The 27,563-nt window shown below is 46.1% G+C and overlaps 1 protein-coding gene across 1 annotated transcript in view; it reads left to right on the plus strand.

Moving 5' to 3' along the window:
* The window catches only part of MTMR10 (myotubularin related protein 10), a 434,430-nt gene that overhangs the window by 312,741 nt on the left and 94,126 nt on the right, over positions 1–27,563 (plus strand). The window contains exon 13 of the mRNA XM_078684918.1: positions 8,047–8,216. Within this exon, the coding sequence (XP_078541044.1) occupies positions 8,047–8,216 (170 nt within the window). The remainder of the gene's footprint in view (positions 1–8,046; positions 8,217–27,563) is intronic.

Raw genomic sequence — 27,563 nt, forward strand, 5'->3', positions numbered from 1 at the left:
ACATCTAAAATACGGGCTTGCCTACATGACTTTGCTCTTTCGTATTATTGTAGAAATATGTGTATAGCCATATCGTAAACTCAAGAATTCTTGCTTGCAGCTATTATTTCTGTATATAAGGAGAAGGCTGGTTCTGTAAAAACGAACAGTCTCCTGAGAACACATGACCCGTGTTTGTCGTGCTTCTAGGACACCTGTTACTTGGTAGCTATCAATAAAACTCGATCTCTGACTCGACTAGAAGACTCCGTGTTTCTGTGGTCCGGAACAGGGAGAACTCAGAGGTCTTCGGGTGTTATCCCCTGGCACCAAACGGGTACCTAAAAACCCGTTACCTCAGTGCGCGTTTTAGGTCTGCAGCGAATGCATTCATGTTAAACACCGTAGAGTTAGTGCGTGAGCTGCTGAGCACGGAAACACAGGCAGTAACTGCCCGTTCGTGCCTCCAAGCTCCACGGTCATTGAAACCCACGCAGCACAAAGAATGGGATCACCAGGGGGCCCCTGGCGTTCCCTTCAATAACGCTCTGCATTCTGGGAGTTGTAGTGCTGGGTCAGCAACAGACTACGATTCTGATCTATACTAATAGGAAAACTGTCACTGGGTGTCCCAAAAGAATGGAGGGCGGAGGGTCACCCTCCTTGTGACAGCAGTGATAGCTCTCAAAACAGTCATCTCTAAAATAAAGAGCAAAGGACTGCATCACAATGTCCCTGCTCAAACTATGTGATCCTGGGCGAATCCCTAGCTCGACTCCTAAACCATGGGTGCACCTAGAAGCCCTTCAGCTCACAGGGTGCACAATAATATTTATCCATTTAACAATCCACCCCCTGGCTTAGTGAGCATGTGTACGCTTGAGATGAAAATATAGAGGAGAGGTTCAGCCTTAAAGAAGAGAAATCTATGTAAATATTGTTTGAATTTTTCTTACCGCCACTGTCTTCTGGCCCATGAAACCAGTCCTACTGATAAGGTCCATTAGACCAGCGGTCACTACAGCACACGTATAAAGTGCTTAAAAATCCAGCACGGGCCTCCTCGCGCTCGAGGAACTAAATAAGACAGACAGTGAGAAAACTGAACAAGCATTCGCAATGCAATAGGTCTCGCATTTACGAGGTATTGAGCTATTGGCATTGTAAATGACAATGCCTTTTATTTATGTTTAAAAAAAACTTCAGTAATAAAATGCATTGACATTTACAATTCCAATAGGTCAAAGGTTCGAAAATGCGAGATTTATTGCATTGCAAATGCTTGTTATTAATAGTAAAAGGTCCAAGCTGCCAAGCAGACCTAAAAAAGAAAATGCATGTGGGCGACTGTAGCTCTGGGTATCCTATACTGCTCTCAAACACACAACTACAGCTGAAGTCTATAGTTAATTATGGGAAGGGAAGGTGCGGCTTGCAGAAAAAAAAACAATGTAAATTATCTACTTATCGAAAACACTTTAACAGGGCCATGTGTGTGCCACTGAAAGGTGTGTTTGTGATCCTTTTCTAGGCAGCCATACCACTGCTGGCTCATGAAGCTGGATGAACAAAATAATCATTGCTGGAGGGGGGTGCACTTTTTTGGTGGAGGCACATACTTGCACCAAATCAAAACTATCTGATATAGACTACTAGCCGCATATTCCTTCACGTAGGATTACTCCCAGGCGTGAGACTAGAACCGGAAACTTTTTTGCCACAGCATCCCTGCGCGATGTGGGAGGGATGACATCACGTGACTCTGTCCAGGCGTCGTCCGCGAACGTGACGTCAGCGAGGTTACATGACACCCTCCCCAGCACGCCTACGTCAGTTTTTTCCTTTTCTGCATGCAACGCGGATCCGGTCCTTGCTACGGGCCCGTTTCAGGCCCTTTTTTCTCCATTTCTTTGGTGGAACGGTGTACGAATGCCTTCGGGCTTCAAAACTTGTACATTTTGTGGGTGTCTTATGTCGGCGATGGACCCACACCTCATTTGTATGTGGTGTTTGGGAGAGGATCACGGCACCACTGACTGTGAGGCCTGTCAACAGTTGAAGCCGAAGTCGGTGCGGGAGCGCCGCATGAAACTTCTCTCTGCGCATCTCTCCAGGTCGACGTCCTCCCCTCGGTCTGCTTCGATGGACTGCTTCAGGTACGGCTGTAGTCGTCATCCTCACCCTTCTCCGATGTCATGCGAGTGTCGCTCCCCGGTGGGTAAGTGTCGCAGTTTGTCCCCAGGGGCTGGTTTCCGGCCTGCTGGGGACGTGGACTCTCCGCGGGCGGTGCGTCCCGCGTGTCGTCGTATCCACTGTTTCCCGGTGTTGGGGTGTCGAGAGTTTAAATAGAGACATACGCGGTGGCTTTGCAGGCCTCGCTGGCGTCTCCCCCTCCTTCCCATCCTGGGGTGTCGGCGGACCCCTCACCTTGCGCTGAACCCTCCGCATCGCCACCGTTAGCCCCGGCTGGTTTGGATCCAGGCTAGGAGGATGTGGTGCTATTGAGGTGTGGCTCCTCTGTGGCACCTCCACCAGGCAACGGCGTCTCTGCCTCACCGCAAACTCCTGCGGGAGTCCCTGTGGTGTTACGGGAGGTCACCGGGGCTCGGGTCCCATCCCCGAGCCCCTCGCGGTCCTTTGACAAGGTGGTCCTGTCTAAGGCCAAGGTGAAGCCGCTACTGCGCCGGCAGCAGCTGTACCATGCGGAGCCACAGGAGTCGGTGAGCCCTCCTCGTCCCGCTCTGGGTCGAGGCAGGGTGAGGATCCCTCTCCGGGCTCCTCTCGTCCCTCCCCACAGATGGCTGCCTCGATGGAGGGCGAGTCGGAGGTTGGCTCTTCCCTGGCACCGCCGCGTGGGTTGCAGAGCGATCTCCACCTCATTCTGGGCTGCGGCTGGTGGAAGGCTTCAGTTCACTTCCCAGGCCCATCTCGTTCCCCCACGCAGGTGGCGACCTCGACGGGGGTCGGGTCGGTTCGACTCCAGCTCCGGTCTCCGGTGCAGGGTGACTTGGAGGAACCTTGTCCGGCGACGCCGGATGGTGCCGACACCCTGTCTCAGGCCGTGGACTCTACGGCTCCGCGCAGGGGTCGTACCGCGGATTCGTCTTCGGACGCTCCTTCTCCGAGGCAGGCTGTATATTGGAGTCATCCTTCCCGGAGACATGTCGCCGTGTGGTGTCTTTTTCACCGGCATCGAAGGGCGGCTCCCTGCCCTTCCTGAGGCAGAGGTGTTCGTCAGGAGAGGGGCAGGTCCCTCATTCTTCGGCTCCTTTTGACTTCCAGGTCTGGCCCTTGCCCGTCCCGCTTGGCCTCGGGGACGGCTGCCTTAGTTTGCAGCCGCCGCCGCCCATGGAGGAGCTGCTTTCCCCGCCGCAGGGCCCTATGGAGGCGGGTGCGGCCTCCGCTCAGGCGGTATCCACGGCTGTGGGAATACTGCTTATGGGTGACCCGGTGACTCACTTTCCGGCGGACCATCTATTGGAGGTCCTCAACAATCTTACTTCCCTTTGAATGTTCCCTCCTTTCTTCCTTGACGGGGGCTTGGAGGCGTCCTGCCTCAGGGGACCCGGTGCCTCAACATGTTCTTCACCGGCACCTCTGGCGCTGTGTGACCTGGCATGCCTTTCCCTCCACCCTTATATATTGGGGTGGTCCCAGTACAATAATATCAATAGTTTTAAACAAGGAGAAAATTGAAATAAAATTCAATTCAAAAGGCAAAGTTCAAACAAAACTTAGTGTTCCAATGTTATTTAATCACACTGAAAATGATCGTCATTTCTTCAGATAAGCATTGAAGGGCATACATTTTTATATAAAGATATCAACATTACAGTGCCCAAGTACTCACTAGAGTGAGCATCAGGAATCCCGAATTAATCAAGGAAGAAGGGAGATCTAATCACTAGTATCTCTGCTGTTCCCCTGTAAAGGGATCCCTTTCCAGGAGCACATCCGAGATTCTAGCGATTAGATGTCCCTTCTTCCTTGATTAATTCGGGATTCCTGAGGCTTAAAAGATACAGGATTTTGTTACCTCCATGACGACGGATCCATGATTTGCCTGTAGTTTAACCTTTGATAATTACCCTGAGTGTCATCTCACTCTTGTCTTCATTTCATTGAAAGCCACAGAGCCCATTGATCCTCCATAATTGATTAGTGAAAGGGCCCTCTTTTTTCACTCACGGTGCCCCTCCACCCCACACAAGTCAAGTCAAGTCAAATGTTTTTGTATAGCGCAACTTATCACCGTAAGGAGTGGTGGCCGTTTTGGGAGGTACGGACACGAGGCTGGACCACAAATGATTTATTGCTGGTTCTTAGAGGTCTGTTGGGTATATACCAATTAAATTTCTTTGAGATATATAGGGCCAGTGTTGTACAGGATGGCATGTGTCAGACTCAGAATCTCGGAGTGGCTTCTCTGACGAATGGGGAGCCAGTGGAGTTTTTTCAAAGTAGGGGCAGAGGCAGTTCTAGGTGGAAGGTCAAGGGTCAGTCTGGCCGCTGCGTTCTGCGTTGACACCAACTGTCCTAAGGAAGACCCTGGGAGTAAGGCCTGAAAAACCTACAGACCAACAGGGGTCGAAATGTTGACAGTCCTTTCAACAGTACTTACTTTACTGTGTAGTCTTGTACTACATGGCAACTTTATACGGATATTACTAATTGCATGAATATGCAATTGATTTCCTGCTTTCCAGGCATATAAGGAATATATGCCAGAATGGTTTGTGATTTTTTTTTTCACCATCTTTTACTTGATCCACCCCACTACCTCACCTGAATCACAGCCTTCCCCTATCCTACTTCTCACTTTGGGCACTGTAATGCGGATATCTTTATATACAAATGTATGCCCTTCAATGCTTATCTGAAGAAATGACGATCATTTTCTGTGTGATTAAATAACACTGGAACACTAAGTTTTGTTTGAACTTTGCCTTTTGCAATTGAATTTTATTTGAATGTTCTCCTTGTTTAACACTATTGATGCTATTGTACTGGGACCACCCCAATATATACTGTCTAGTACCCAGGTCCCAGTGATTCACCGGGTTTACCCTTTTGTGTAACCTTTCCCTCCACCCATCTGACTCCAGTCCTCTTTTGCGGACTGCTTTTCTCTCCCTGCCGCCGCTGTTGACTCGCCATCCCGAGGGGCCCGCTGGCTGGACTCTTGGGGGTGCAACATGTTTGCCTCGACTAGCGCTGCCCTGGCTTCGGGATGGAGTATTCCCTGAGAATATTCGGGAGCGACACATTGACCTTCTGTTTGATGGCAGCCTGTTGTTCCATGCCCCGGCCGACTGCACCATCCAGAGGCTCTTGGAAGGGCTCCGTCCTCCTCCTCCTCCATCCCCTCCTCAGTGACTCCTGAGTCAAGTTGATTCTGGGCATTCTTAGGCCGGTTGTTCTGGCTGTGGAGTGTGTTTTTTGGCCATTTGCGTCCTTCCTTGGGACTTTGGTATTGTTAGCTGCTGGACGGCCCTTTTGTTGATTATGTGTGTGTGTTGGAATTGTTGTGCAGACATGGCCCTGAGATTAGGCCTTCTGCTTGCTTGGGCTGCTTGTCAAGCCTTTCGCAGGGTATTTTTTTCCCTGTGGCTCTTTTGTTTTTTTCTCTGCTGCGGAAGTTCTTCCAAAGAGGGCCCCCATATTTTGGGACTTATCGTATCCTAGGTGGGGTAGTAGTAGCTGTTATATAGCTTGCGCCCTGCTGGAAGGTTCTGGTCGTCTTCGGATGCCTGTTCTCCATGGCGTTTGTGTAGGCTGCTTTTGCTCCTTGAGGTAGTGTGCGCGGCAACTCGTAGGGGTGTGCCCGGGCATCTCCTCCTCCTCCCTGCTCCTGCTCTGAGATCTGGGATGATCCTATGTTCTCCCTTGCCAGGCGCCGCCTACCCTGCCTTCCTGGGGCCTCTGGCTGTTTTTCTTGCTTCTGGCAGCTTTGACTGCCTGTGCTGTTCTGGCTGGCAGGTTGTTCTCCACCTGGAGTGGGTTTGCCTTCTTTTCCTTCACTTCCTTGGGTCTTTTAGGCTTCTTCTTCTTCCTCCCTTCCTGTGTTGGCATTGGGCGGAAGCTGTGTTGCCTTTTGGGGCAGTGGAGTGCTTCGGCCTCTCCGACCTTGCCCTTGGTTTCTCTTCAGCCTTCTTCTCCCTCTTGCATCCTTTGGGGTCATTGGGGGTCTGCTTGGGAGTTCCCTTTGCCTGGCAGGTACGAGATTCTACCTGGTCCAAAGATCTGGTTCCCGGTGGGGCCCTCTGTTCTGTATTGGTTGGTGGGACCCTTATGCAGACCCTCCTTCCCAGGGGGTATTGCTAGGGTATCTATTCTACGTGTAGGAATCTGCGGCTAGTAGTCTCTATCAGATGTTCGAGTTACTTACCTTCTGTAACGGTGTATCTGGTAGAGACGATTCTAGTCGCAGATTCCTTCACGGCCCGCCCTTCCTCACCTATTCTGCGAGGACCCTTAGGTTGGTCTTCGGTACTAGCCTCCCGGTGGTGGGCTGTATCTCCCGTGAGTGTCTTCTTGGTTTTTGACGGGTGGCTTCGTCTGGGTGCAGTTCATTCCTCTTTTGGTTCTTAGGAGGATGGGTTCCCAGTGTTTTGGTGCCTTGCTGCTCTGGCTACTCCAGTTTTGGGGGGGGAGGGGGGGCTTTCTATCCTTGTCCTCCCTTCCCTCCCTTCCTTCCATTGCTATCCTCTGATTAAGGGTCATCCGGCCATGTCTTGCCCTTGTCCCTTGTGGGTGGTTGCCCTTTATGTTGGGGTGGCTTGGAGGTTTGTTGTCCATGTCTGTGTTGGGACTGGTCCCCTTCCTTTCTCAGGTTGGGGTGGTGGGTTTCGTACGTGTACCATGTCCTTTCTCATGGTCCTTGCCTCCCGGGCTTAGAGGTGGGAGGCTGTCTATGTGCTGGCAGGGTGGTTGCGGAGGGCTCGGCTCGCTGCTTCTTCTTTCCCTGACTTGAGTTCTGCGGGGTGACACTACTGTGGGTGGTGTTGGTAGTCACTGATTCTTTTCAAATGTTCTGCTTTTCGCACACTGTTTCCATGCTTCCACAGTTTTTTATCTGGTGGTTCCGCTTTGTGGTGCGGAAAAGTTCTCAGAAGAAAACCGACGTAGGCGCGCTGGGGCGGGTCTCATGTGACCTCGCTGACGTCACGTGCGCGGATGCCGCCTGGGTGGAGTCGCGTAATTTCGTCCCGCCCCCGGCGCGCAGGGATGCTGTGGCAAAAATGTTTCCGGATCCAGTCTCACGCCTGGTAGTAATTCCACGTGAAGGAATCTACGGCTAGAATTGTCTCTACCAGATACATCGTTACCAAAGGTAAGTAACTCGTACTGTACTCCTAATCACCAGCATGTGAGTAGAGTTTAAGCCACTGTTTGCAGTACTAATGAAAGCAGATAATGTCTTTCGGTCATTACGCTATCAAGCTAGACCTAAAAAAAACTCTCAGTTCAGCAGAGAGAATACATTTTCTAGTATGCGAAACATTTCTCTACTGAAGCTTCACCTATTCATCGTGATGAACTGTTTGTCTTCTTTTTGCTCAAGACCGATAATCGACAGTCTATTATTTCACTTTTCATAGTTTTGCCTTGCTAAAAAAAAATATATAAATAATTAATAGATTTGTCCATGGTAATGTCAATGAAATGAACGTGCAATTTAAAAAAGACAGAATAGCTAACATGGATTGTGGCTCAGCAAAGACATCTCTGACTTAAGGTTTATTATATCACCACAATCCCTCAATGTCATTATTGGGCTATAAAACACTCTGACCTTTTATATCTCTATTATATCCAGTCATCTAACTATCCGTCTGTCTGTATGTATATATCAGTCTATTTCTGTATATCTTACTCTCACCAAGATTGGATGCTTTTTTCAAATACATTTGGTTGGTACTAATGTTTGCCACACTTAAAAGGAACAAACTCACTTTCTTCGCTGAAACATTTGTTGGATTTGCTTCATTAGAGAGACCTTCTCACAAATACATCCTGTGTTTTTTCAGGTGTCCTTTTTTAAAGTGTTTTATTTCTATCCTACAGAGGAGGAAGGACGTGATTTAAGTTGTATTGTCGCCTCACTTGTTCAAGTGATGTTGGATCCTTATTTCCGTACAATCATTGGATTTCAAAGTCTCATACAGAAAGAATGGGTTGTGGCAGGATTTCCATTTCGAGATAGGAGTAACCACTTGAAGAGATCTGACAAAGAGGTAGGTGCCTTAATATACATCAGACTCCGCTAATATGAAAGAGACTCTGCTTCTACAGACATTACTGTGGCACTGTATCTTTGATCAGGCATGTTAGAGCAGAGTTTGATCTCCTGATTCCTAGCAGACCATTACCTTCACCTTCCATTTGTAGGCATTTATTGACTTTATGAAGACTGTGCAAAGAAATATGACACAAGGTTTGTTTCAGATTTTGGTTCGAGAGTGCAAAAAGCTTTACTAAATTTTTGCCTTGATATATACAGTTTCTCTGCAAGCAAGATGAGGTTGACCAGCATTAAGGCTAACTTGACCATGTTTATACAAGAACTGTTGAATAACAAATTATTGTAAGTGTTTAGCTATCAATTTCAAGAAACATATTTCATCATTAGTATGTCTTGCTAGGTTTCTCCCTATGCTTAAACAAATCTCCTTTTTTCAGAAGAGTATTTCTAAACTTAGTGTATATGACATTGCTTAGCCGCTAGTTGAAAATTGCAGAGAGCAAGTCTTTTCTGTCCTCCTTTCGTTGGGGTGAGACAGGCAAGATTGAGAGGATTTGTGTGTTGATGTGAGAAACGAAATTCCTGGTTTGTTGAGGTATGCACCCTGGACAAGTAGGGACCACCACTCTAGTCAGTATAAGCTAGATATACACTAAAAGAGACCCCTTGCTCACTCACTGGTACCTTGGCACAGAGCAGTCCGGCTTATCTAAAGAAGCAATGTGTAAAGCAACACACACACACACACACTTATACAATGAATACCCAACAAAGAAACTCCAGACAGGTTTAGAAAAATTGAAAATATTTATCTGAGTAAAATAAGACCAAAACAACAAAAATTCAATCAGTAGAAGTCAAAATATGAATTTTTAAAGGTTAACTGCAAAAGTGGTTCTTATACGTCATTAGCGGTCCAAATGGTTACTTGAGGTCACGAAGGACCGGTGCAAATCCAAAGTTCAGGCCAATCGCAATGGAGGGGCTGGCCATCTACAGGACCGGTTAAAAAGTATCTTGGATGGAGCAAAGTGTTGATGGGGAGGGCTTGATGATTCGATATTTTACACGCAGTCAGATCACTGCATCATTGTCGAGCTTTGCTGAAGTGAAGGCAATGCTTCATTGTCGCGCAGTGTCATTGTCGGGCCGCGCATGCTGTAAAACTACTGTTGTCGAACCGCCTCTGCATCGGCGAAGCGTCTGTTTCGATTTGCGCTCTGGTGGCGATGTGTTGGCTTTGAAGCAGACAGCTGCAAAACCCACTTCTGAGGCCCAGAGCTTGGAAGGGCACCTCGTGCAAGGATAGGACTCACAGGAGGCAGAGTCCAGCAGAATTGCAGGAAGGCTTTTTTTGTCCTGGAGACTTCAGAAAACAGGAGGTAAGCCCTTGGAGATCACTTGGACGGAGGCAGATTCCAGCTCTCCTTCATCAGAGTCCGAGAGCAGCAGGCATCAGGACAACAAACAGAAAAGCAGTCCTTCCAGAAAAGCAGTTCAGTTGACTCATTTTTAAGCAGCACAGCAGTCCTTCTGACAGAGGTTCAGTTCAAGATCCAGAAGTGTCTGATTTCAGGGGTCAGAGACCCAGTACCTATACCCAAAAGTGCCTTTTAAGTAGGTTGTAACTTCAAAGCAGCTCACTGAAGTGCATAAGGATCCCTTTCAACCCAGTACTGTCTGTAAAGTAATCCCCAGGGGATTAAATCAGTGCTTTGTGTGTGAACAGGGCACTACCTATTGAAGTGTAAGTGTCAGCGTCAGCTCCTTCTATTTCTCGCTGCCCAGGAAGACTCATCGGAATGCAGATGAGTGCTCAGATTGCAGATGAGCCTCAGCTTCTGGTGTTTGTGGCTGTCTAGAGGGAATGCAGGAAGTGCAGTTGTCACCCAGACCTGTATTGGAGACTGGCTGTAAGTCACTAAGAGCAGTAAGTACAGGGAAAAGTCCACTTTCTAAAGTGGCATTTCTAAAACTGTAATGTTAAATCCACCTTCCCCAGTAAGGCGGATTTATCATTACTATTCAAAATATATGAAACCTGAAAAAGCTACCGCTCTCAGAACATGATTTACAGCCTAAAAGTGTATTAAGGAATTACCAATGCTGGCCTATGACAGGGGTAGGCCTCACAGTAGTGAAAAACAAAGTAGGCTGTTTGTTACTACCAGGACATGCAAAAACCTACATGTACATTTCCTACCTTTTACTTACATGGCCCCCTGCCATTTGGGTTACTTAGGGCCTACCTTAGAGGTGACTTATATGTAATTAAAGAAGAGTTTAAGACTTGGCAAGTAGTTTTAACTCCCAAGTGGAAGTCAATCAATCGGGGATTTGTAAAGTGCACTACTCTCCTAAGAGGGTCTCAAGGAGTTGGAGTTGTGGGGGAAGGGGAGATTTCGGGCACCTCCGGTTCATCCGAAGAGACAAGTCTTGCGGCTCTTCCTGAATGCTTGCAGTGTGGGAGTTCGCCTGATGCTGAGGGAGTTTGTTCCAAGGCTTGGCCACGATGTAGGAAGGATCTGCCTTCTGTTCTGGATCTGCGGATGCATGGTATTTCAGCCAGGGCAAGGTCGGCGGAGGTTCCTCTTGGTGGTGTAGAAAGAGATTACTTTGTTGTGGAGGGCTTTGTAGGCATGTGTGAGCAGCTTGAACGTCACTTTTTTTCGACGCGGAGCCAGTGGAGGTGTCCTAGGTGCTGTGTGATGTGGTCTTGTTGTGGGATATTTTGGACGAGTCACTGTGCAGCGTTCTGGACGGTCTGGAGTTTGTGGGAGTAGAGACTTGTTGATTCCGGCGTAGAGGGTGTTCCCGTAGTCCAGTCTGCTGGTTATGAGAGTGTGGGTGACGGTCTTTCTGGATTCGGGGGGATCCATTTAACGGTCATGTGGAGTATGCGGACGGTGTTAAACCACGTGCAGGATACGGCCTTGATCTATCAGTTCATGGTGAGGGAGGAGTTGAGTATGGGTTGCAGGCGTTTTCCGTGGGAGGGGGTCACCAGGTGTGGTCCCAAGCAGAGGGGGTGGGTCAGAGGACAAAGACTTTCGTTTCCTCTGAGTTAAGCTTCAGGCAGTTGCCGCTCATTCAGGATGTGACGTCCTTCATTATTCATTCCTTCCTAGAAACTGGTGGTGATGGGCTCCTTGGTGAGGGAGAGGATGAGCGGAGTGTCGTCGGCGTAGGATACTATGCTGAGTCCGTGTTTTTTGATGATTGTTGCGAGTAGGTCCATGTAGATGTTGAAGAGCGTCGGGCTCAGGGAGGCTCCTTGGGGTACTCTGCATCCGATCGCTGTGGGTTCGTAAAGGAAGGGTGGGAGTCTGATTCTTTGAGTTAGGCCGGCAAGGAAGGAGCGGATGCAGTCTAGGGCAGTTCCCTGTATGCCGGCTTCGTGGAGTCTGGCGGCTAGTATGTGGTGGGCGACTGGGTCGAAGGCTGCGGAGAGGTCTAGTAGAATGAGGGCTGCCGGGTGGCCTTGGTCAAGGAGAGTGCAGATTTTGTTCTGTGGTGGCTAGGAGGGTTGTTTCGGTACTGTGGTTGCTGCAGAATCCAGATTGAGAAGTGTTGAGGATCGAGTTGGATTCTATGAAGTTAGTGAGCTGGTTGTTCACGATCTTATCGGTGCCTTTGGCTGCAAAAGGGAGGAGAGAGATGGGTCTGTAGTTCCGGACAGTAAATTGCACACACAGGCACTGCGGTGGTGGGCCTGAGGCAGATTTAAAAGGCTACTTCTTTCGGTGGCACGATCAGTGCTGCAGGCCCACTTGTAGCATTTGAAGAACAGGCCCTGGGTATATGGTATACCACTTTACAATGGATTTACCAGTACAACAAATAACCAAGTCAGTTGTACACCAATGACATCATGTTTAGGGCAGAAGCACATGTACTTCAGCATTGGTTAGCGGTGGTAAAGTGCTCAAGAGTCCTAATGCCAGCATGCAAAACGTGTAGGAAAAAGGCGCAGGGGAAGATCACCCTAAGGATGTCAGGTATAACAGTTGAGCACTGTGATGATCCTTATGGGCAACATTGCTTGGTTTCGTTTTCAGCTAGAAACCTAAAGCACACGTGGAATAAACTGACTGACTGACTGATATTATAGTGAAAAGTTAAGAAAATTATGCAATCACTTGATTTTGTGATTCGAGGTTTCATTTATTTTTTAAAGATATTTAATTATCCACATCATTAAAATTTAAAACCTAAGACACTTGCCGCAAACCCAAATAATATCAATGTGATTTTTATTTTAAAAAGTTTCCTGAAATTCAGTTCTTTGAAACATTTGAACTTTAAATAATATACAACGCCCAGAGGCCTGGTCAGGTTATTTATGAATTTAGGCCCTGATGCAAGGACCCCAGATAAAGCACCCCAAAGCCCTAAATGTATCTTAAAGCATATTTGAGATACATTTGAAAGGAGCACAAAGTAAGGGCCAGACAAGTTTTTCAAGTGTTAAAAGAAATGAACTGAGTTAGATGGGTGTGATGACGTGGGTGTGACCCTCTGGCAGATGGGAGGATGAGGGAAAGCAGAAGGACTGGCAAGTGACATATGTTGGAGAAACTGGGTGTGATGGAGTGACAGGTTGAGAGCTTGGTGGAAAATGCACGAAGGATGAGAGGGGGACATGAAATAGGCAATGGCAAGAAAGGGAGTGTGGCATTATAAGGAGCAAAGCGGGCATTGGGAGTGAAGGGGAGGAGAGGAATTTGAAATAGAAGCACATTTTAGTAAGGAAGCAGAGAGACCTTAAGAGTCCAATGGAATGGTAAACACAGAACCGGTATTTAATGCACCACTTCTTAGTCCACAAAATATACCCTTGGGTGTGCGGAAGTCTTCTGCAAAAGGCATTCACAGTCCTCTTGGAAAATGTACATCTCAATACCACTGCATCAAAAAATATCCACCAAAAAACTCAGGTTATTTTTTGGCACCTCAGATTGGATAAACAAGACTAACCACGTGTCCTACTAAACTGCTCCAGAGACCTGGTCAGGTTATTTATGGATAGGTTATTTATGGATTTAGGCCCTGATGCACGGATCCCAGATTAGGCATGTTGGTCAAACCAGGAAGAAAATCCCAAAGCGACTTAATAAAATGGACTAATGGAAATCTGTAATAATTTGAGTTCAGAATTAGATCACCTCAGGCATATAAATGATGGTAGTCTAACCCTCTAAAATATGTTCATTTCTAAAGAACCAGTGTATCCAGGAACTGTGATAGCCTTATGAACTTTTTAGTTTTTTTAACAACTTTATTTATCCATTTCAAACCCTGCATCTACTTCTAACCATGAGCTGAACTCCGCCATCCAACATAAATTCTAGTAACTGTAATGAGCACACTGTGTCGACGAGTCAGCTCCACCTATCTAACAACATATGTCACGCCATCAAGACACAGGTTTGAGACCTAAGCTCCTACCCAGCTCTGTGCCCCTTTACCTCTAGGGATAGCTACAAAACATACCATAGCCAGAAACTATGACTCGAGATTGTGAGCACCACTACTGCAACCAGCAGCAAAAGTACTAATGGCCTTTATAGATCGTTTCCCCCTGTGACAGCATCAGACATCCTATATCTCTCTGCCAGGAGATCCTGGCTAATACTAGTCTCTGATCTCATTTCTGGAATACCAGCACCATATACAAGTCTGGAACCATCCATAGGGCACCAGCCTACTTGGAGGCTTCGCCCACATGATCTCTACCACAGAGTAAGTTTGAACGTGCACAGCCCTAACACCGCTCACCTTACTCGACCGCCTTCCAAATTCAAGTCAGCCTAATCTGTAACTCTCAAAAAGAAAACAAGCTTTATAAATCTACAAACCATTTAAAAAATCTAATTTTCAAATATTGTGTTTTACAGAAACTTGGATCTCAAAAGAGGCTATTATTGGTCAAGTAGTAACCAACCCTCTGTAACGAAAGCAAAGTAAACACCAAAAAGATTCTCATTTAGGTTCCATGAAAGGCACTGTCGTCAGAGGTTTGAAAAAAGCAGCATTGTTACTTTGAATACTATAGCCCATCCTATAACCATCAAACTACCTTTCTACTTGAGAGAGGACTGCACAGGCCAAGAACAGTGAAGGTAGCCTCTTCGCCATTCCCAGGAAGTAGTAATCTGCAGTGTGTTACACCAAATCATATTCTGCTGACTGAGATTTTAGTCTCTGTTGCAACCCTTCATAGACTTGAATCGATGTTGGGTTGGATTATAGCTAGACAGTTGTTCAAACTGTTGATGTCTTGCTTAGATGAGAACTTATCCTTTGTGGATTTTAATGTTATTAACCAACAATACAGCCGGGGACTCTGATTCTAGTTTGAGAATCATTGGCGAGAGGATTGAGATTTGGGAAAGGTTACACAAGACTCTGCTTGATTTAATTGGACAAATGTAGAACATTTTTTATCACAGTAGGTGTGACCTGCACTGAAATACTAATTACATCCACTTCCTCTTTTGAGTGTGTGGATACAAAACGCCTCTTAGGTTAAACAGCTTCATCATTATTGCAATCCTCTCCTGACAGCTGGGACATAACCCCAAATTCATGAATGAAATTCAATTACTTGCCTTACACCTGGAGACACTAATGGTCCCTCAACAGGAGTAGTCACTGGAGTACCCCCAGTTTTATATGACACACTGAAACAAGATTATTTTCATTGTTCCTCCCATGCCATCAGACATTGGTGGGCGGACAAGTTGGCCATAGAGTTGACTGATTCTGCTTGGCAGAGAGATCTTAGCTCCCTTAAATCAATATGGCCGAACACTTGGATACGCTTCACGCACTTCAATTATCTGCATCATACGCATCTTTCTCCGGATAGAATATGCAAGCTGTATCCCATATTTTATCATGGTAGGGTGGACCTCCTTCATATGGTCTGAGCATGCCCAGTGATCTCCAATTACTGGCATTTGGTGACTTTATGTTTCTCCGCTATTAGGCCTTCCATTCTACCATGTGACCCCACTCCTCTCCTTAATGCAGGGGTGGTAAACAAAAAAGCAAAACAATTGATGTGCTTTCAGGGTCTGGCACTTGTCCTAGCAAAACGGCATATAGCCATGTCTTGGAAGGTGACAGCCGCCCCTTTACTTTTGGTCTGGCAGAAGTATGTGATCCGCGGGGCTTCAGCTGAGCTCTCCACTAGGGCTGATGCACCGATTCAAGATGGGAGATGTAACCTATAGAAAGGTGGGAGGATTACTTTGGTGAATTGAATAATCTGTTGTCCCCTCCTGATTTGAAGTGGGTGTCTTTGAGCAGCTAGAAATTATCAGATCATGAGACTATTGGTGAGGGAGGGGAGAGTTACATTCAGGGGTGGCGATATTGGGCTTGGCTGTTAATTATGATTGGATTTGCTGTTTTGATTTCTTCTTTTAGTAACTTATAAATAATATTAGTAATTCCATTAGTAGAGCCTGGTTACACCCAACGGTGTGTCCAAGTGCTAGGATCCAGCCCCTCTCCCCTCCCCCCCCAAAGGAGAGCAGAGTTAGCACCTAAGGGAGAAGGAGGAGTACAGTAAAGCTATGGAGAATCTCACATTAGGGGTAGAAAAAGCATATTTTTAGATCTTCACAAAAGTTACTCTCATTGGGTTCAGCTCTCGGGGTCAGCGGTAAGGTGTTCTACTTTTTAGCTGCCAGATAACCAAAGGAACGCACTCCCATCCTGGCCCCTTCAGAATTTGGGCACTTTAACCAGGTAGGCTCCCATCGACCTCAGATTACGTACAGCAATATGGAGTGGAGATAGCTTGGACCTCTATGCCCCAAAATTCTGTGGTAATAGCACATTGCTTCATATATGATCCTTTTTTCCACTGGCAACCAGTGAAGTATGTCTACAGCTCAGGAGGAGGATGATCTTCTGGGAAATTTAGGACCAATTGAGCGGCTGCTTTCTGGATGCGTTTAGGTTTGATGAGACGTTTTTTAGCAGCTCTCAGATATAGTATATTGCCGTAGTCAATCTGAGATGTGACTAGAGCATGTACAAGAGTTTTTCTGGCCATGAGAGGTAGAAGGTTCAGGATTTTTCTTAGGTCTTTAAGAGTCACAAGGAATTTTCCAGCTACCTTCCTGATTTGATTCTCGAAAGAAAATTTGGGATCAAACGAGACCCCAATATTTTTGGTTTCTTCTTTGGGGGTAGGGGTTGGCCCCAAATACTGGGGCCACCAAGCCGAAGACCAGATTGAGGGTACTTTGCCTACGATCAGTACTTCAGTCTTATTGCCGTTCAATTTAAGGCAATCGCTGGACATTCATGAGGTGAGCTCCCCTAAACAAGAGAACTGATTGGCAGCTGTCTCTGTGTCCTTCGATAAGATGGCGATCAATTTCGTATCATCCGCATAAGATACAATGGTTACTTTGTATTTTTCCACAATTCCTGCAAAGGGGCCCAATATAAAGGTTGAAGAGAGTGGGCTCAGGATAGAGCCCAGCGTGACCCCTTGTGTGAGCGGAATACTTTTGGATGTGTGCGGATGTTGAGCGACATAAAACTGCGGGAAAGGAGAATGGAGGGCAACCAGTCAAGAGCTGAGCCCCCATCCCACAAAGCCTTAGTCTTGGGAAGGTGTAAGTTATGAGATACAGTGTCTAAAGCTGCACTTGGGTCCAGCAGGACCAGTGCAGCAATATGGCCTTCATCTGCACTTTTCTGCAAGGTTTCAGTTGCAAGAAGTAAAGCCATTTCTGTGGAGTGGGAGTCTCTGAAGCCAGAATGAGAGGGGTGAAATAAATTGTTGAGATTAATGTGATTAACCAATTGGGTGTTCACCACTTTCTCCACAATTTTAGCGAAGAAAGGTAAAAGCGAGATTGGACGTACGTTGTTTAGAAGACCATGGTCGGTAGAAGGATTTTTTTTCAAAGGGAGAACGTAGGGCAGAATAGTGTCCATTCCTTTCATCAGGGTCTTAGGCAAGGCTGGATCCAGGGGGAAGCCAGATGTGAGGCTCATGGCCAGACTCTTAAGCTCATCCAGCACGCGGGTTTTACATTCAGAGAGATCAATCCCTTCAAAAGAAGTATCGTAGGGGTTGGCAAGACTGACACCGCTACGTGCTTCTGACGGGAATGTGTTGTAGGTCTTCGCTACTTTAGATGCAAAGAAGTTAGCAATATTATTGCTTGGTCCACAGGGCTATTTCATCTATGGCTCCTAGAATACATTTTTCGACATCCGAGTTGGCTATATTGATGTCATCTCCTAGGAGGAAATTGGTGCTCCGAAGATTCTGAGTAAAGATTTCAGTATGAACGTAGTCGTTTCCTAGGAGTGATCCTCTGGCTTGACCTGGAGGGAGGAGCAAGTCTGATGAGAGGAGTAGAAAAGGCCATCAAATGGTGGTCTGACCAATGGACTATAGTCCGAGTGCCCACTTCAATCTCCGGGAAGTTGGAAAATATTGGGTCCAGTAAATGTCCTAGTTGATGCGTGGGGGTATTCACTTTTTGACTTAAATTTATAGTATTAAGTTCCTTACTTAAGGATTGTGCTTCCAGGTTTGAGTTTAGTGTCAAAGTGCAGATTAAGATCGCCTAGGATTATCAGACTTTTGTGGCGCAGTGCTGGTTGGACAGTGTTTTCAGCTAAACTAGATATAAATTTAGCGGTAGGTCCTGGAGGCCGGTAAATCAGGAAACCTGCTAGAGCATGGTCCTCTACAGCGGATAAGGTGAAGAAGATGGCCTCGCAGTTTTCAAATTTTGCGGCCTTGATGATACATTTGAGGGAAAGTTTGTAGATAATTGCTATAGATCTTTAGGGCGTGTGTGACATTGTCTCTCTAAATGATACAGTATATGCATATACTCATTTCTATAGCAAGATGGATGTGAGGTGGTACCTATTAGCACTACTATGTTGCATATTTCGTTGGATATCACCTTAAGACTGCTGTCAAGGTCTTCTGATGTCTACATACATTTGTTGTGAATAAATCAATAAAAAGAAAAAAACTAATATGGCAGGAGTAGTCACTGTGTGAGTCACTGAGTAGTGTTTTATCACAATGAAAGAAACCTATGTCACTTCCTCGATTGATGGTCATTACATTGCAGGCACAGTAGGGTGGGATACTATGACATCATCATCAACTGGATCATTTCTCATGTTTACAGGGTCAAAACCACAAGCCTCTTGTATCCACATTTCAAGGAGTCTACATTTCTCCAGCTCCAGAATCTATTTGTCAAGTGCATTATAGCAAGTTCCAATATTGAACAGTATCTCTCTGAGCGAGCACCAAGCCCAGATTAAAAAGGATAATCTGCATCAAGAATATTTATAGGAGGTCTATTTTAAGAGTAATGTTGCGTAGTGCTTCCCAACACCTCAGTACGAATCCTGGCCATCCCTTCCCCAGAAGGCCTATTCAGCTCTACAACTCCAAATTGTGTGGAAGAAAAGACCCTCTCACATCTTAAAGACATGAAGTTGTAATCCATCCCACAGACCACAACATAGTTGTAGTAAAATATATCCTACGCAATAGTTTAATTGTTTAACGGTAAGAGGGCCAAGACTGCAATCTGTCAAGCCACGAGGCCTAATACCTTGTTTCTTCCCTATTCAGCATCTGATGCATTTTCAATTTAGGAAAGGAAGCTGGTGTACTACTAACTATAGATCTTTAAATATTTGTTTCTCGCTTGCTTTTTTGGCACCCTTGGTCTCCACTGTGAGTCTGGCTTAATGGAGCTAAATTTGTAGCAATCTGTAGGATTGTTAATGTATGGTGGCTAAATATGACAGAGTTAACCTATAAATATGAAAAGAAAAGCAGATAGGTCAGGCAAATTAGAGTCAGATGTTGATACCCTTTCACATCAAATTCCTCAAATCCAATAGGGGCAGATGCATGTTCTATGTTTATCCCAACCCACATTGGGGTTGAAAATATGACTCGAAACGTTAAGGTTGGATAGCTTTTATTGATATTCAATGAATAGATATCTCCAGCCTTGCCCACAGAAAATTAATGTCACCAAATATGACAAAACTCCCAACGTTTGAAATCAACTCTATCTGATGATTCCAGGAATCAACCAAAGGAAGAGAACAAGGAGGAGGAAAATGAGTAGAGTGCAAAATACCAGAATTAATAGCATTACAAAACCTCTCCCTCTCATACGATAACAGAACTGCCACTTCAAATCCTTACATTAAAAAGAGAATAAACTCCTAGGAGGATAGGACAAGTAGTACATAACTGATAGAGATAACATTAAAATCTAAATGAATTAAGTACACCTCGGGGGAAATGGTTGGGAGGAGGCGGGGTGTACCCTTTTGTCTCTTTTGGTGTTTCTGTGGCCATTTTTATAATCTTCTCTTTTCTGCAATGAATCTCTTGTAACAACCTCCTGGGTTATTGTGTTAATCTATCCATACTCCACATTTGACCATCATCTAATAATGCTAAATTGTTTTTCACTTCTTTAATTCTTACTGGTTTGTAATATTTATCAAATTTGTTTTGGCTACTGTCCGGTTTCTTAACATACACCTATTGTCAAACTTTCTTCACACGTTTTCTCACTCCCCAATTTTTATCATTTCACTCTTTGTATTGCATAGAGGTTTTCTGACTTTTTCCTTCAACTCCTCTTTGTTCATCGAAACAATTTTGTTTTCACATAGCCAATTCACTGTCAGTTTGGTGCCAGGCTTCCGGCTTCTGAGCATTAAAAAAGGAGGTAGCCCAGTGACACTATTAGGTGTTGGAAAATACCACAGGTAGTGCACCTCTTTAATCATTCTTTTGGCCCTTTCCACCATCCTATTGGATTTAGGACAGTATATGGAAGTTTTTATGTCTGATAGAAAGTTCAGCAATGAAATTCTTGATTTCATCTAATGAACCCCTTCCTCTGTAATTAAAGTGATGGAAATACTTTCAGAGGTGAAGACATCAGCTAAGAAATTAATGAGGGATTTGGTAATCTGTGGAAATCCAATGCGAGAAATCGTTAATGAGTACACAATTCTACTGTTCGAGGCATGTGGGCTGCTGAATTCATATCTGTGCATAGGACACTGCCTAGTGTTGGGTCCGGATGATTGCACTTTGTTGTCCTGGAAGAGGCTTCGAAGTATCACGAGATAGGTGACCTCTCCCCTGGACTAGAGTGCGCATGGGCATCTTCTCCATCCTCAGATTGTTTTTTTCCGCCATTGGGTTCGGATGTTACTCTTAATACTCCAACTTTGGAATCGAATCAAAACTTTTCTAAAGGCCTTCGGCTTCGACGGTATTGTAATTGATGGGTACCTCTTGACTCGATCAAGCTTTCCATCTCGACTCGGTCGTCGACGCGGGCCGTTGGGCCTTTTCGACAACACGTGAGCCTGCCGTCGATGGAAAGGAGCCCGTTCAAAAGGTGCCCACAATGCCACAAGTTCCCGCATACTGACAAACACTCCGTATGCAACAAGTGCCTTTCCCCAGACCATAAGGAAGAAACCTGCACAGCCTGCGCCCAATTTCGGTCGAAGAAAACCATACGGATTCGACGGGCCGCTAGGCAAGAGATGCAGCGACAGGCACCAGAACCGGACAACATCTTCGATGATGACCAAGAACTTCCAGAAGCACCAGACTCAGACCTAGAGATAGTCACCGTCGAGGACTACTCAGACTCCGATGACGAGATCCCACCGGGGCAAATCGTGAGTACGCTGCACCCGACACCAATTACCCCGTTACCTAAGGCTCTGGTCGAGGCGTCGCCAAAAGGTCTTAGCCAAGATCCGAAAAAACATTCGACAGCTCCGCCATCCGGCTCGGCTCCGAAACCTTCAGAAACCCCAGGGCCAAGTAATGTCATCCCTAAGAAGGTTCCAGAGCCAAAAAAGTTGTCGACCCGAAGGGCGTCGACCCAAAGAAGGCCGTTCAGCCAAAATGTGTCGAGCCAAAGACAACCGTCGACCCGAAGAAGGTCGTCGGACCGAACAAGAACACCCAGCCGAAGAGCGCTGAACGGAAGAAGGTCGTGGACCCGAACAAGCCAGCTGTACCGAAAGTCGCCGACCCACCAAAGGTCGCCGACAAAAAGGGTGCCGTACCGAAGCCTGTAACCCGGCCGGAGAAGGCTATCGACCAAAGGACAAGTGCTCCAAAAACACCAGTCGATCCCAAAAAGACCATCGACTCGGCAAAGGACAGTCAACCAAAAAAAACTGTCGAGCACAAGAAACGTGTCGAACCAAAAGACCCTTCGACCCGAAATCACTCATCGACCCGAAGAAAGAGCCCGAGCCGAAAAAAGCACCAAGACACCAAAAAACATCGAATCAGAAGGTGTTATCGACCCAAAAAAGTCAAAACCACAACCAAGGACTGTAGAGGAAGAACTCTTCCATCCAGATCCATCAGACGACCAGGCAAAAATATACATTAATCCTGACCCTGGTAAAGTCACAATCCTGCTCACGAAGAAGAGGCCACTGGACACTGGCTCTCATTCCTCTATTCCACTGAAGAAGAAGGACTTTGGGACTTCTCCCTCTAGACCCTTCATTTTTCTTTCTCTCCCATTATGCCTACTACACCTTTTGCTCCTTACTCTCCTTCTCACTATGGGGACAATGAGGGGAACACAGGAGAGGATCCACAGCCTGAATATGATTATCCACCAGATCCTGACCCTCAGAATGAACCATGGGAGGAGCCAACTGACCCTCATAACACCCATCCCATCCCTGATGTATCCTCTTATCCAACTAAGCTGTCACCTACTGATGACACCATTGTTTTCAACCAACTAATAGACAGGGCAACGCAATACCACAATGTAGACATGCATAATGACCCTGTAGAGGAATACTTCTTGTTTGACACCTTCCCTACTTCAGAAAAAAGTGTCAGAACACTGCCTATGTTAAAGGGAGTGTTAAAACACGCACCTGACATAATTAAAGATACAGCCAGGGCAAGAGTAATCAATCCCAGGATTGAGAAAAAGTATAGAGCAGCCCCTACAGACCCTACCTACATCAAAGGTCAGTTACCATTAGACTCACTGGTAGTGGCTAATGCACGCAAAAGGGCCAACTCACAGACAACGGGTGAAGCACCTCCCTCCGATAAAGAATCTAAGATACTAGAGGCCGCAGGTAAAAGGGTAGCAGCACAAGCCTCCAATTCATGGAGGATTGCGAATACACAAGCTCTGCTAGCCCGTTACGACAGGGCAAACTATGACCAGCTTGAAAGCTTAATGCTACACCTACCTGAGCCTTTTAAAGCCCAAGCTAATGACCTCATACAGAAGGGAAAATTCATTACAAACGCCTCCATCAAATGTGCGCTTGATGCAGCCGACACCGCAGCCAGGTCTATTAACACTGGCGTTTTACTACGCCGACATGCATGGCTGCGTATTTCAGGCTTTAAGAATGAAGTGCAGTCCACCATTCTTAACCAGCCAGTCAATCAGGACTTTCGTTTTGGCCCTGCTGTCGACACCATTTTAGATAAAATGAAAAAGGACACAGAAACCGCAAAGTCAATGGGCGCATTGCAGTTTCAGCAACATAGAAGTTCCTTTCGACGCTCCTCATACAGGGCAGCCACACGAGGCAATACCTCGCAAACGTCATCTTCATACAAAGGCAACACACAAAGTTCCTTCACCAAAACCTCAAACAGAGGAGGTTATAGGGGCAACAATAATAAGGGAAGAGGAAGTGGAGGCAATAACACCAGAGCCTCCACTGCCACAAAACAGTGACTTCATCACGCTACCTCCAGACCACCTAACACCGGTCGGAGGCAGACTCCAACAATTCCTACCTGTCTGGAACGCAATTACCACGGACAGGTGGGTGCGACAAATTATCCAGTATGGCTACTGCCTGGAACTCACTTCTACCCCACCAAACATACCACCCAGACGGTAAACATCGTTTACAACGATGTTTTCACAACGCGGTACCTTTACACCGCGGCTGTGACAACGCAAGTCGTTACCACGACTTGCGCTGGAGGGCGCTCAAGGTCTAAAAATAGTTAATTTACTATCCTAACACCTTCCCTAGGGTCCACGGGGACTGGTGTTAGAATAGTAAATTAAACTATTCGAAATCCGCGCCCCCCCAACGCAAGTCGTGGTAACGACTTGCGTTGTCACGGCCGCGTTGTAAAGGTATGCGTTGTGACGGTACGCGTTGTACCGTCATATATCCCACCCAGACACCATCCCATGTCCAAAGAACACATCACCCTGCTACAACAAGAGGTGAAATGCATGCTGGAAAAGGGGGCCATAGAGCCAGTCCCTTTCCAACATCAAGGGACAGGAGTATACTCCCTATACTTCCTTATTCCCAAGAAGGACGGTTCCCTCAGACCAATATTGGACCTCAGACCCCTAAATCAATACATACTGTCGGAGCACTTCCATATGATCACACTACAGCAAGTGCTCCCGTTTCACAACAAGGAGACTTCCTAGCAACATTGGACCTCCAGGACGCGTATTTTCACATACCCATCCACCCAGCTCACAGAAAATATCTTAGGTTCACAATAGAGGGTCAACACTACCAATTCAAAGTTCTCCCCTTCGGGGTAACCACAGCTCCCAGAGTATTTACAAACTGCTTAGCGACAGTAGCTGCACATCTCAGAAGGCAACACATCCATGTGTTTCCGTATCTAGACGATTGGCTAATACAAGCAAAATCGTACCAACAGTGTGCAAGAGACACGTCTCAAACACTTCAGCTGCTACACAGCCTAGGGTTTTCAATAAACTACCCAAAATCGCATCTGCAACCGTCCCACACACAACAATATCGGGGAGCCACTATAGATACCTCAGTGGCAAAGGCATACCCACACTCAGCGAGGATAGCCAGCATGCAGATGCTCATTCGCAAATTTCTGCCACAACACTCTCTGCCAGCTCGAGTCTTCATGCAGCTCATAGGCATGATGGCCTCCTGCATATTCAGTGTCCCCCATGCCAGACTTCAAATGCGTCGATTACAAGAATGCCTAGCACGGCAGTGGAACCAAGCTCAAGGAGACCTAGTGTTGGTAAACAGTCGCGCTCACAACTCTCTGCAGTGGTGGAACCCCCAAAATCTTTCCTAGGGGCGACTGTTCCAAGAGCCAGTTCCACAACTAGTGCTAACAGCGGACGCATCACTGACAGGGTGGGGAGCCCATCTCCTTCAATACACAGTACAAGGGCTCTGTACAACCAAACAAAAGAAACTGCATATCAACCAACTAGAGTTGCTAGCGATATTCCTAGCCCTGAAAGCATTCCAAAAATACTTGTACAGCAAGACTGTGTTGATCCGGACGGACAACATGACCGCAATGTACTATATCCAGAAACAAGGAGGAACACACTCTCCACAGCAGTCCCACCTGGCACAGAGCATATGGAAGTGGGCAATTCCAAAAGAAATCTTTCTCCTAGCAGAACACTTTCCAGGGAAAGACAATCAGATAGCCGACCTGCTCAGCAGGCACAGCCAACAACTACACGAATGGGAGATTCACCCCCAAGTTCTTCAGCCATTCTTCAAACAGTGGGGTCACCCAGACATAGACCTGTTTGCCACAAAAGAAAACTCGAAATGCCAGTACTTTGCCGCCAGGTTCCCACATCCGTTGTCACAGGGCAATGCGATATGGATGAACTGGTCAGGCAGATTTTCGTACGCTTTTCCCCCAGCACCGCTGATTCCGCTGGTGGCACGCAAAATGCGGCAACAGTCACTCACACTAATCCTAGTTGCTCCCACATGGACGAGACAGCTGTGGTACACAACGTTCCTGGAGCTTTCAGTAGTTCCTCGTCAAAGGCTGTGCCTCGCACCCCATCTTTTAACTCCGAACCATGGAGAAATCAGACACCCAGATTCCAATCAGATTAACCTAGCGATCTGGCTCCTAAAGTCTTAGAATTTGGATACCTTAACTTGCCACCAGACTGCATGAACATCATTAAGGAGGCAAGACGACCAACTACAAGAGCATGCTATGCAGCTAAATGGAAGAGATTTGTTATTTACTGCAACAATAACCAAATCAACCCAATAGATGCTTCCATACAAAACATTATATGTTACCTGCTACATCTTCAAAGATGCAACCTAGCATACTCTTCGATACAACTACACCTCGCTGCTATAGCAGGTTACCTTCAAAACAGGCAACACCTTTCACTGTTTAGAGTACCAGCAATCAAAGTTTTTATGGAGGGTCTTAAAAGAGTGATCCCTCCAAGACACCCTCCTTCCCCAGTCTGGAATCTAAATATAGTACTCACCAGACTTATGGGACCTCCTTTCGAACCTCTACACTCATGCGAACTGTAATTCTTAACGTGGAAGGTGGCATTCTTGATTGCCATTACCTCACTCAGGCGAGTTAGTGAGTTACAAGCACTAACAATTCAAGAACCTTTCATGCAAGTACATGCTACCAGGGTGGTTCTTCGAACAAACCCTAAGTTTATGCCGAAGGTCGTATCCAATTTCCATATTAATCAATCCATAGAACTGCCAGTGTTCTTTCAAAATCCACAGTCACTAGCTGAAAGAGCCCTACACACACTAGATGTAAAAAGAGCTCTGCTTTATTATGTGGACAGAACAAAATCATTTAGAAAGACAAAGCAACTATTTGTTGCTTTTTCACCACAACATAAAGGAAATCCAATATCAAAGTCAGGAATAGCCAGATGGATAGTTAAATGCATTCAAATATGCTACCAAAAAGCAAAACGCACTTTAACAGTCCCCCCCCCAAGAGCACACTCTACAAGAAAGATGGGGGCATCCATGGCTTTCCTAGGGAAAATTCCTCTTGGAGACATTTGTAAGGCAGCCACATGGACTACTAACACACTTTCACAAAACACTACTGTGTAGACGTGCAAGCAAAACAGCAAGCTGCTGTAGGCCAGGCTGTCCTCAAAACTCTTTTTCAAACTGCTGCAGCTGGCACAGGTAACCACCGCTAGAGGAGATACTGCTATACAGTCTATGCACAGATATGAATTCAGCAGCCCACATGCCTCGAACGGAATATGCTACTTACCAGTATGCATCTGTTCTTGGCATGTAGGGCTGCTGACATTCATATCGTGACGCCCTCCTCCCCGGTGCCTGTCGCAGCTGCAGCATTTTCTTTTGCATGACCATCTCTTACTTTCCTATCTCCATCTCTGCCACAATGGCGAAAAACAATCTCAGGATGGAGAAGATGCCCATGCGCACTCTAGTCCAGGGGAGGAGTCACCTATCTCGTGATACTTCGAAGACTCTTCCAGGACAACAAAGTGCAATCAACCGGACCCAACACTAGGTGGCGATCTATGCACAGATATGAATGTCAGCAGCCCTACATGCCAAGAACAGATGCATACTGGTAAGTAGCATATTCCTTTCTTGGAATCCTGGGGAATTAATGCGACCTATAATGTCTAGCACGAACTTGTCCCATGGGTTAGAGGAAAGTGTTCTTAGGTTTATCCCTTAGGCTGCTAGCATAACAGTCCCTGACTATTTCTTCTATCAATGAATCCATGTTAGGGAACCAGTAATCTGCTCTTCCTTTGGTTTTAGTGAGGTTTCTTCTTAAGTGGCCCTCGTGCAGTATTAGCATTGTACTCCCTTAAACCCGTAGGGTGCTCAATTTTGCCTGCTTTTAAAATTCGGTTACCCTCTATGGACAAATTATCCCCAACATTCCAGTATGGTTGCAAATCCATTTGTAGTTCAGTACATTTTTAGGGCCAGCACTCAATGATTTTTTGTTTAACTAATTTCAATGTGTTGTCTTTATCCATGTTGTCTGTCCATTCTTCTTTTAAGAATGGCTGGGACCGATATATAGCTAGAACGAGAAATTCTAGGTCTTTGATGTGCGATTTTGTTTTTAATAGGTAACCTGGACAACAAATATGCAGCTGATCGGAGGCCCAAAACCCATTTTTAAATTCTGGGTGTTGGTGTCTATATTACTTCCTTGGACAAAACAGATACAAAACAGTAAAGGTGGACCCCACAAGTAAAATGTAAAGTGGTTAATTGTCCAAATGCAAGCTAGGGCTTCTTTCTCCAATGTAGAAAGTTTACTTCTGAATCAGTTAGTGATCTTGATGCGAGTGCAACTACTCTTTCTGTGGATTCAACAACTTGTGATAGTGTGGCACCTATCCCCTTTGTTGCCTTGCAGCCGTAGTCAATATGGTCTTTTAGTTTACATTGAAATTGCCGATATATGGAGCATGGGCATTGGCAATGG

Source organism: Lissotriton helveticus, chromosome 3_2 (genome assembly GCF_964261635.1).
Source record: "Lissotriton helveticus chromosome 3_2, aLisHel1.1, whole genome shotgun sequence".
Taxonomy (NCBI): domain Eukaryota; kingdom Metazoa; phylum Chordata; class Amphibia; order Caudata; family Salamandridae; genus Lissotriton; species Lissotriton helveticus.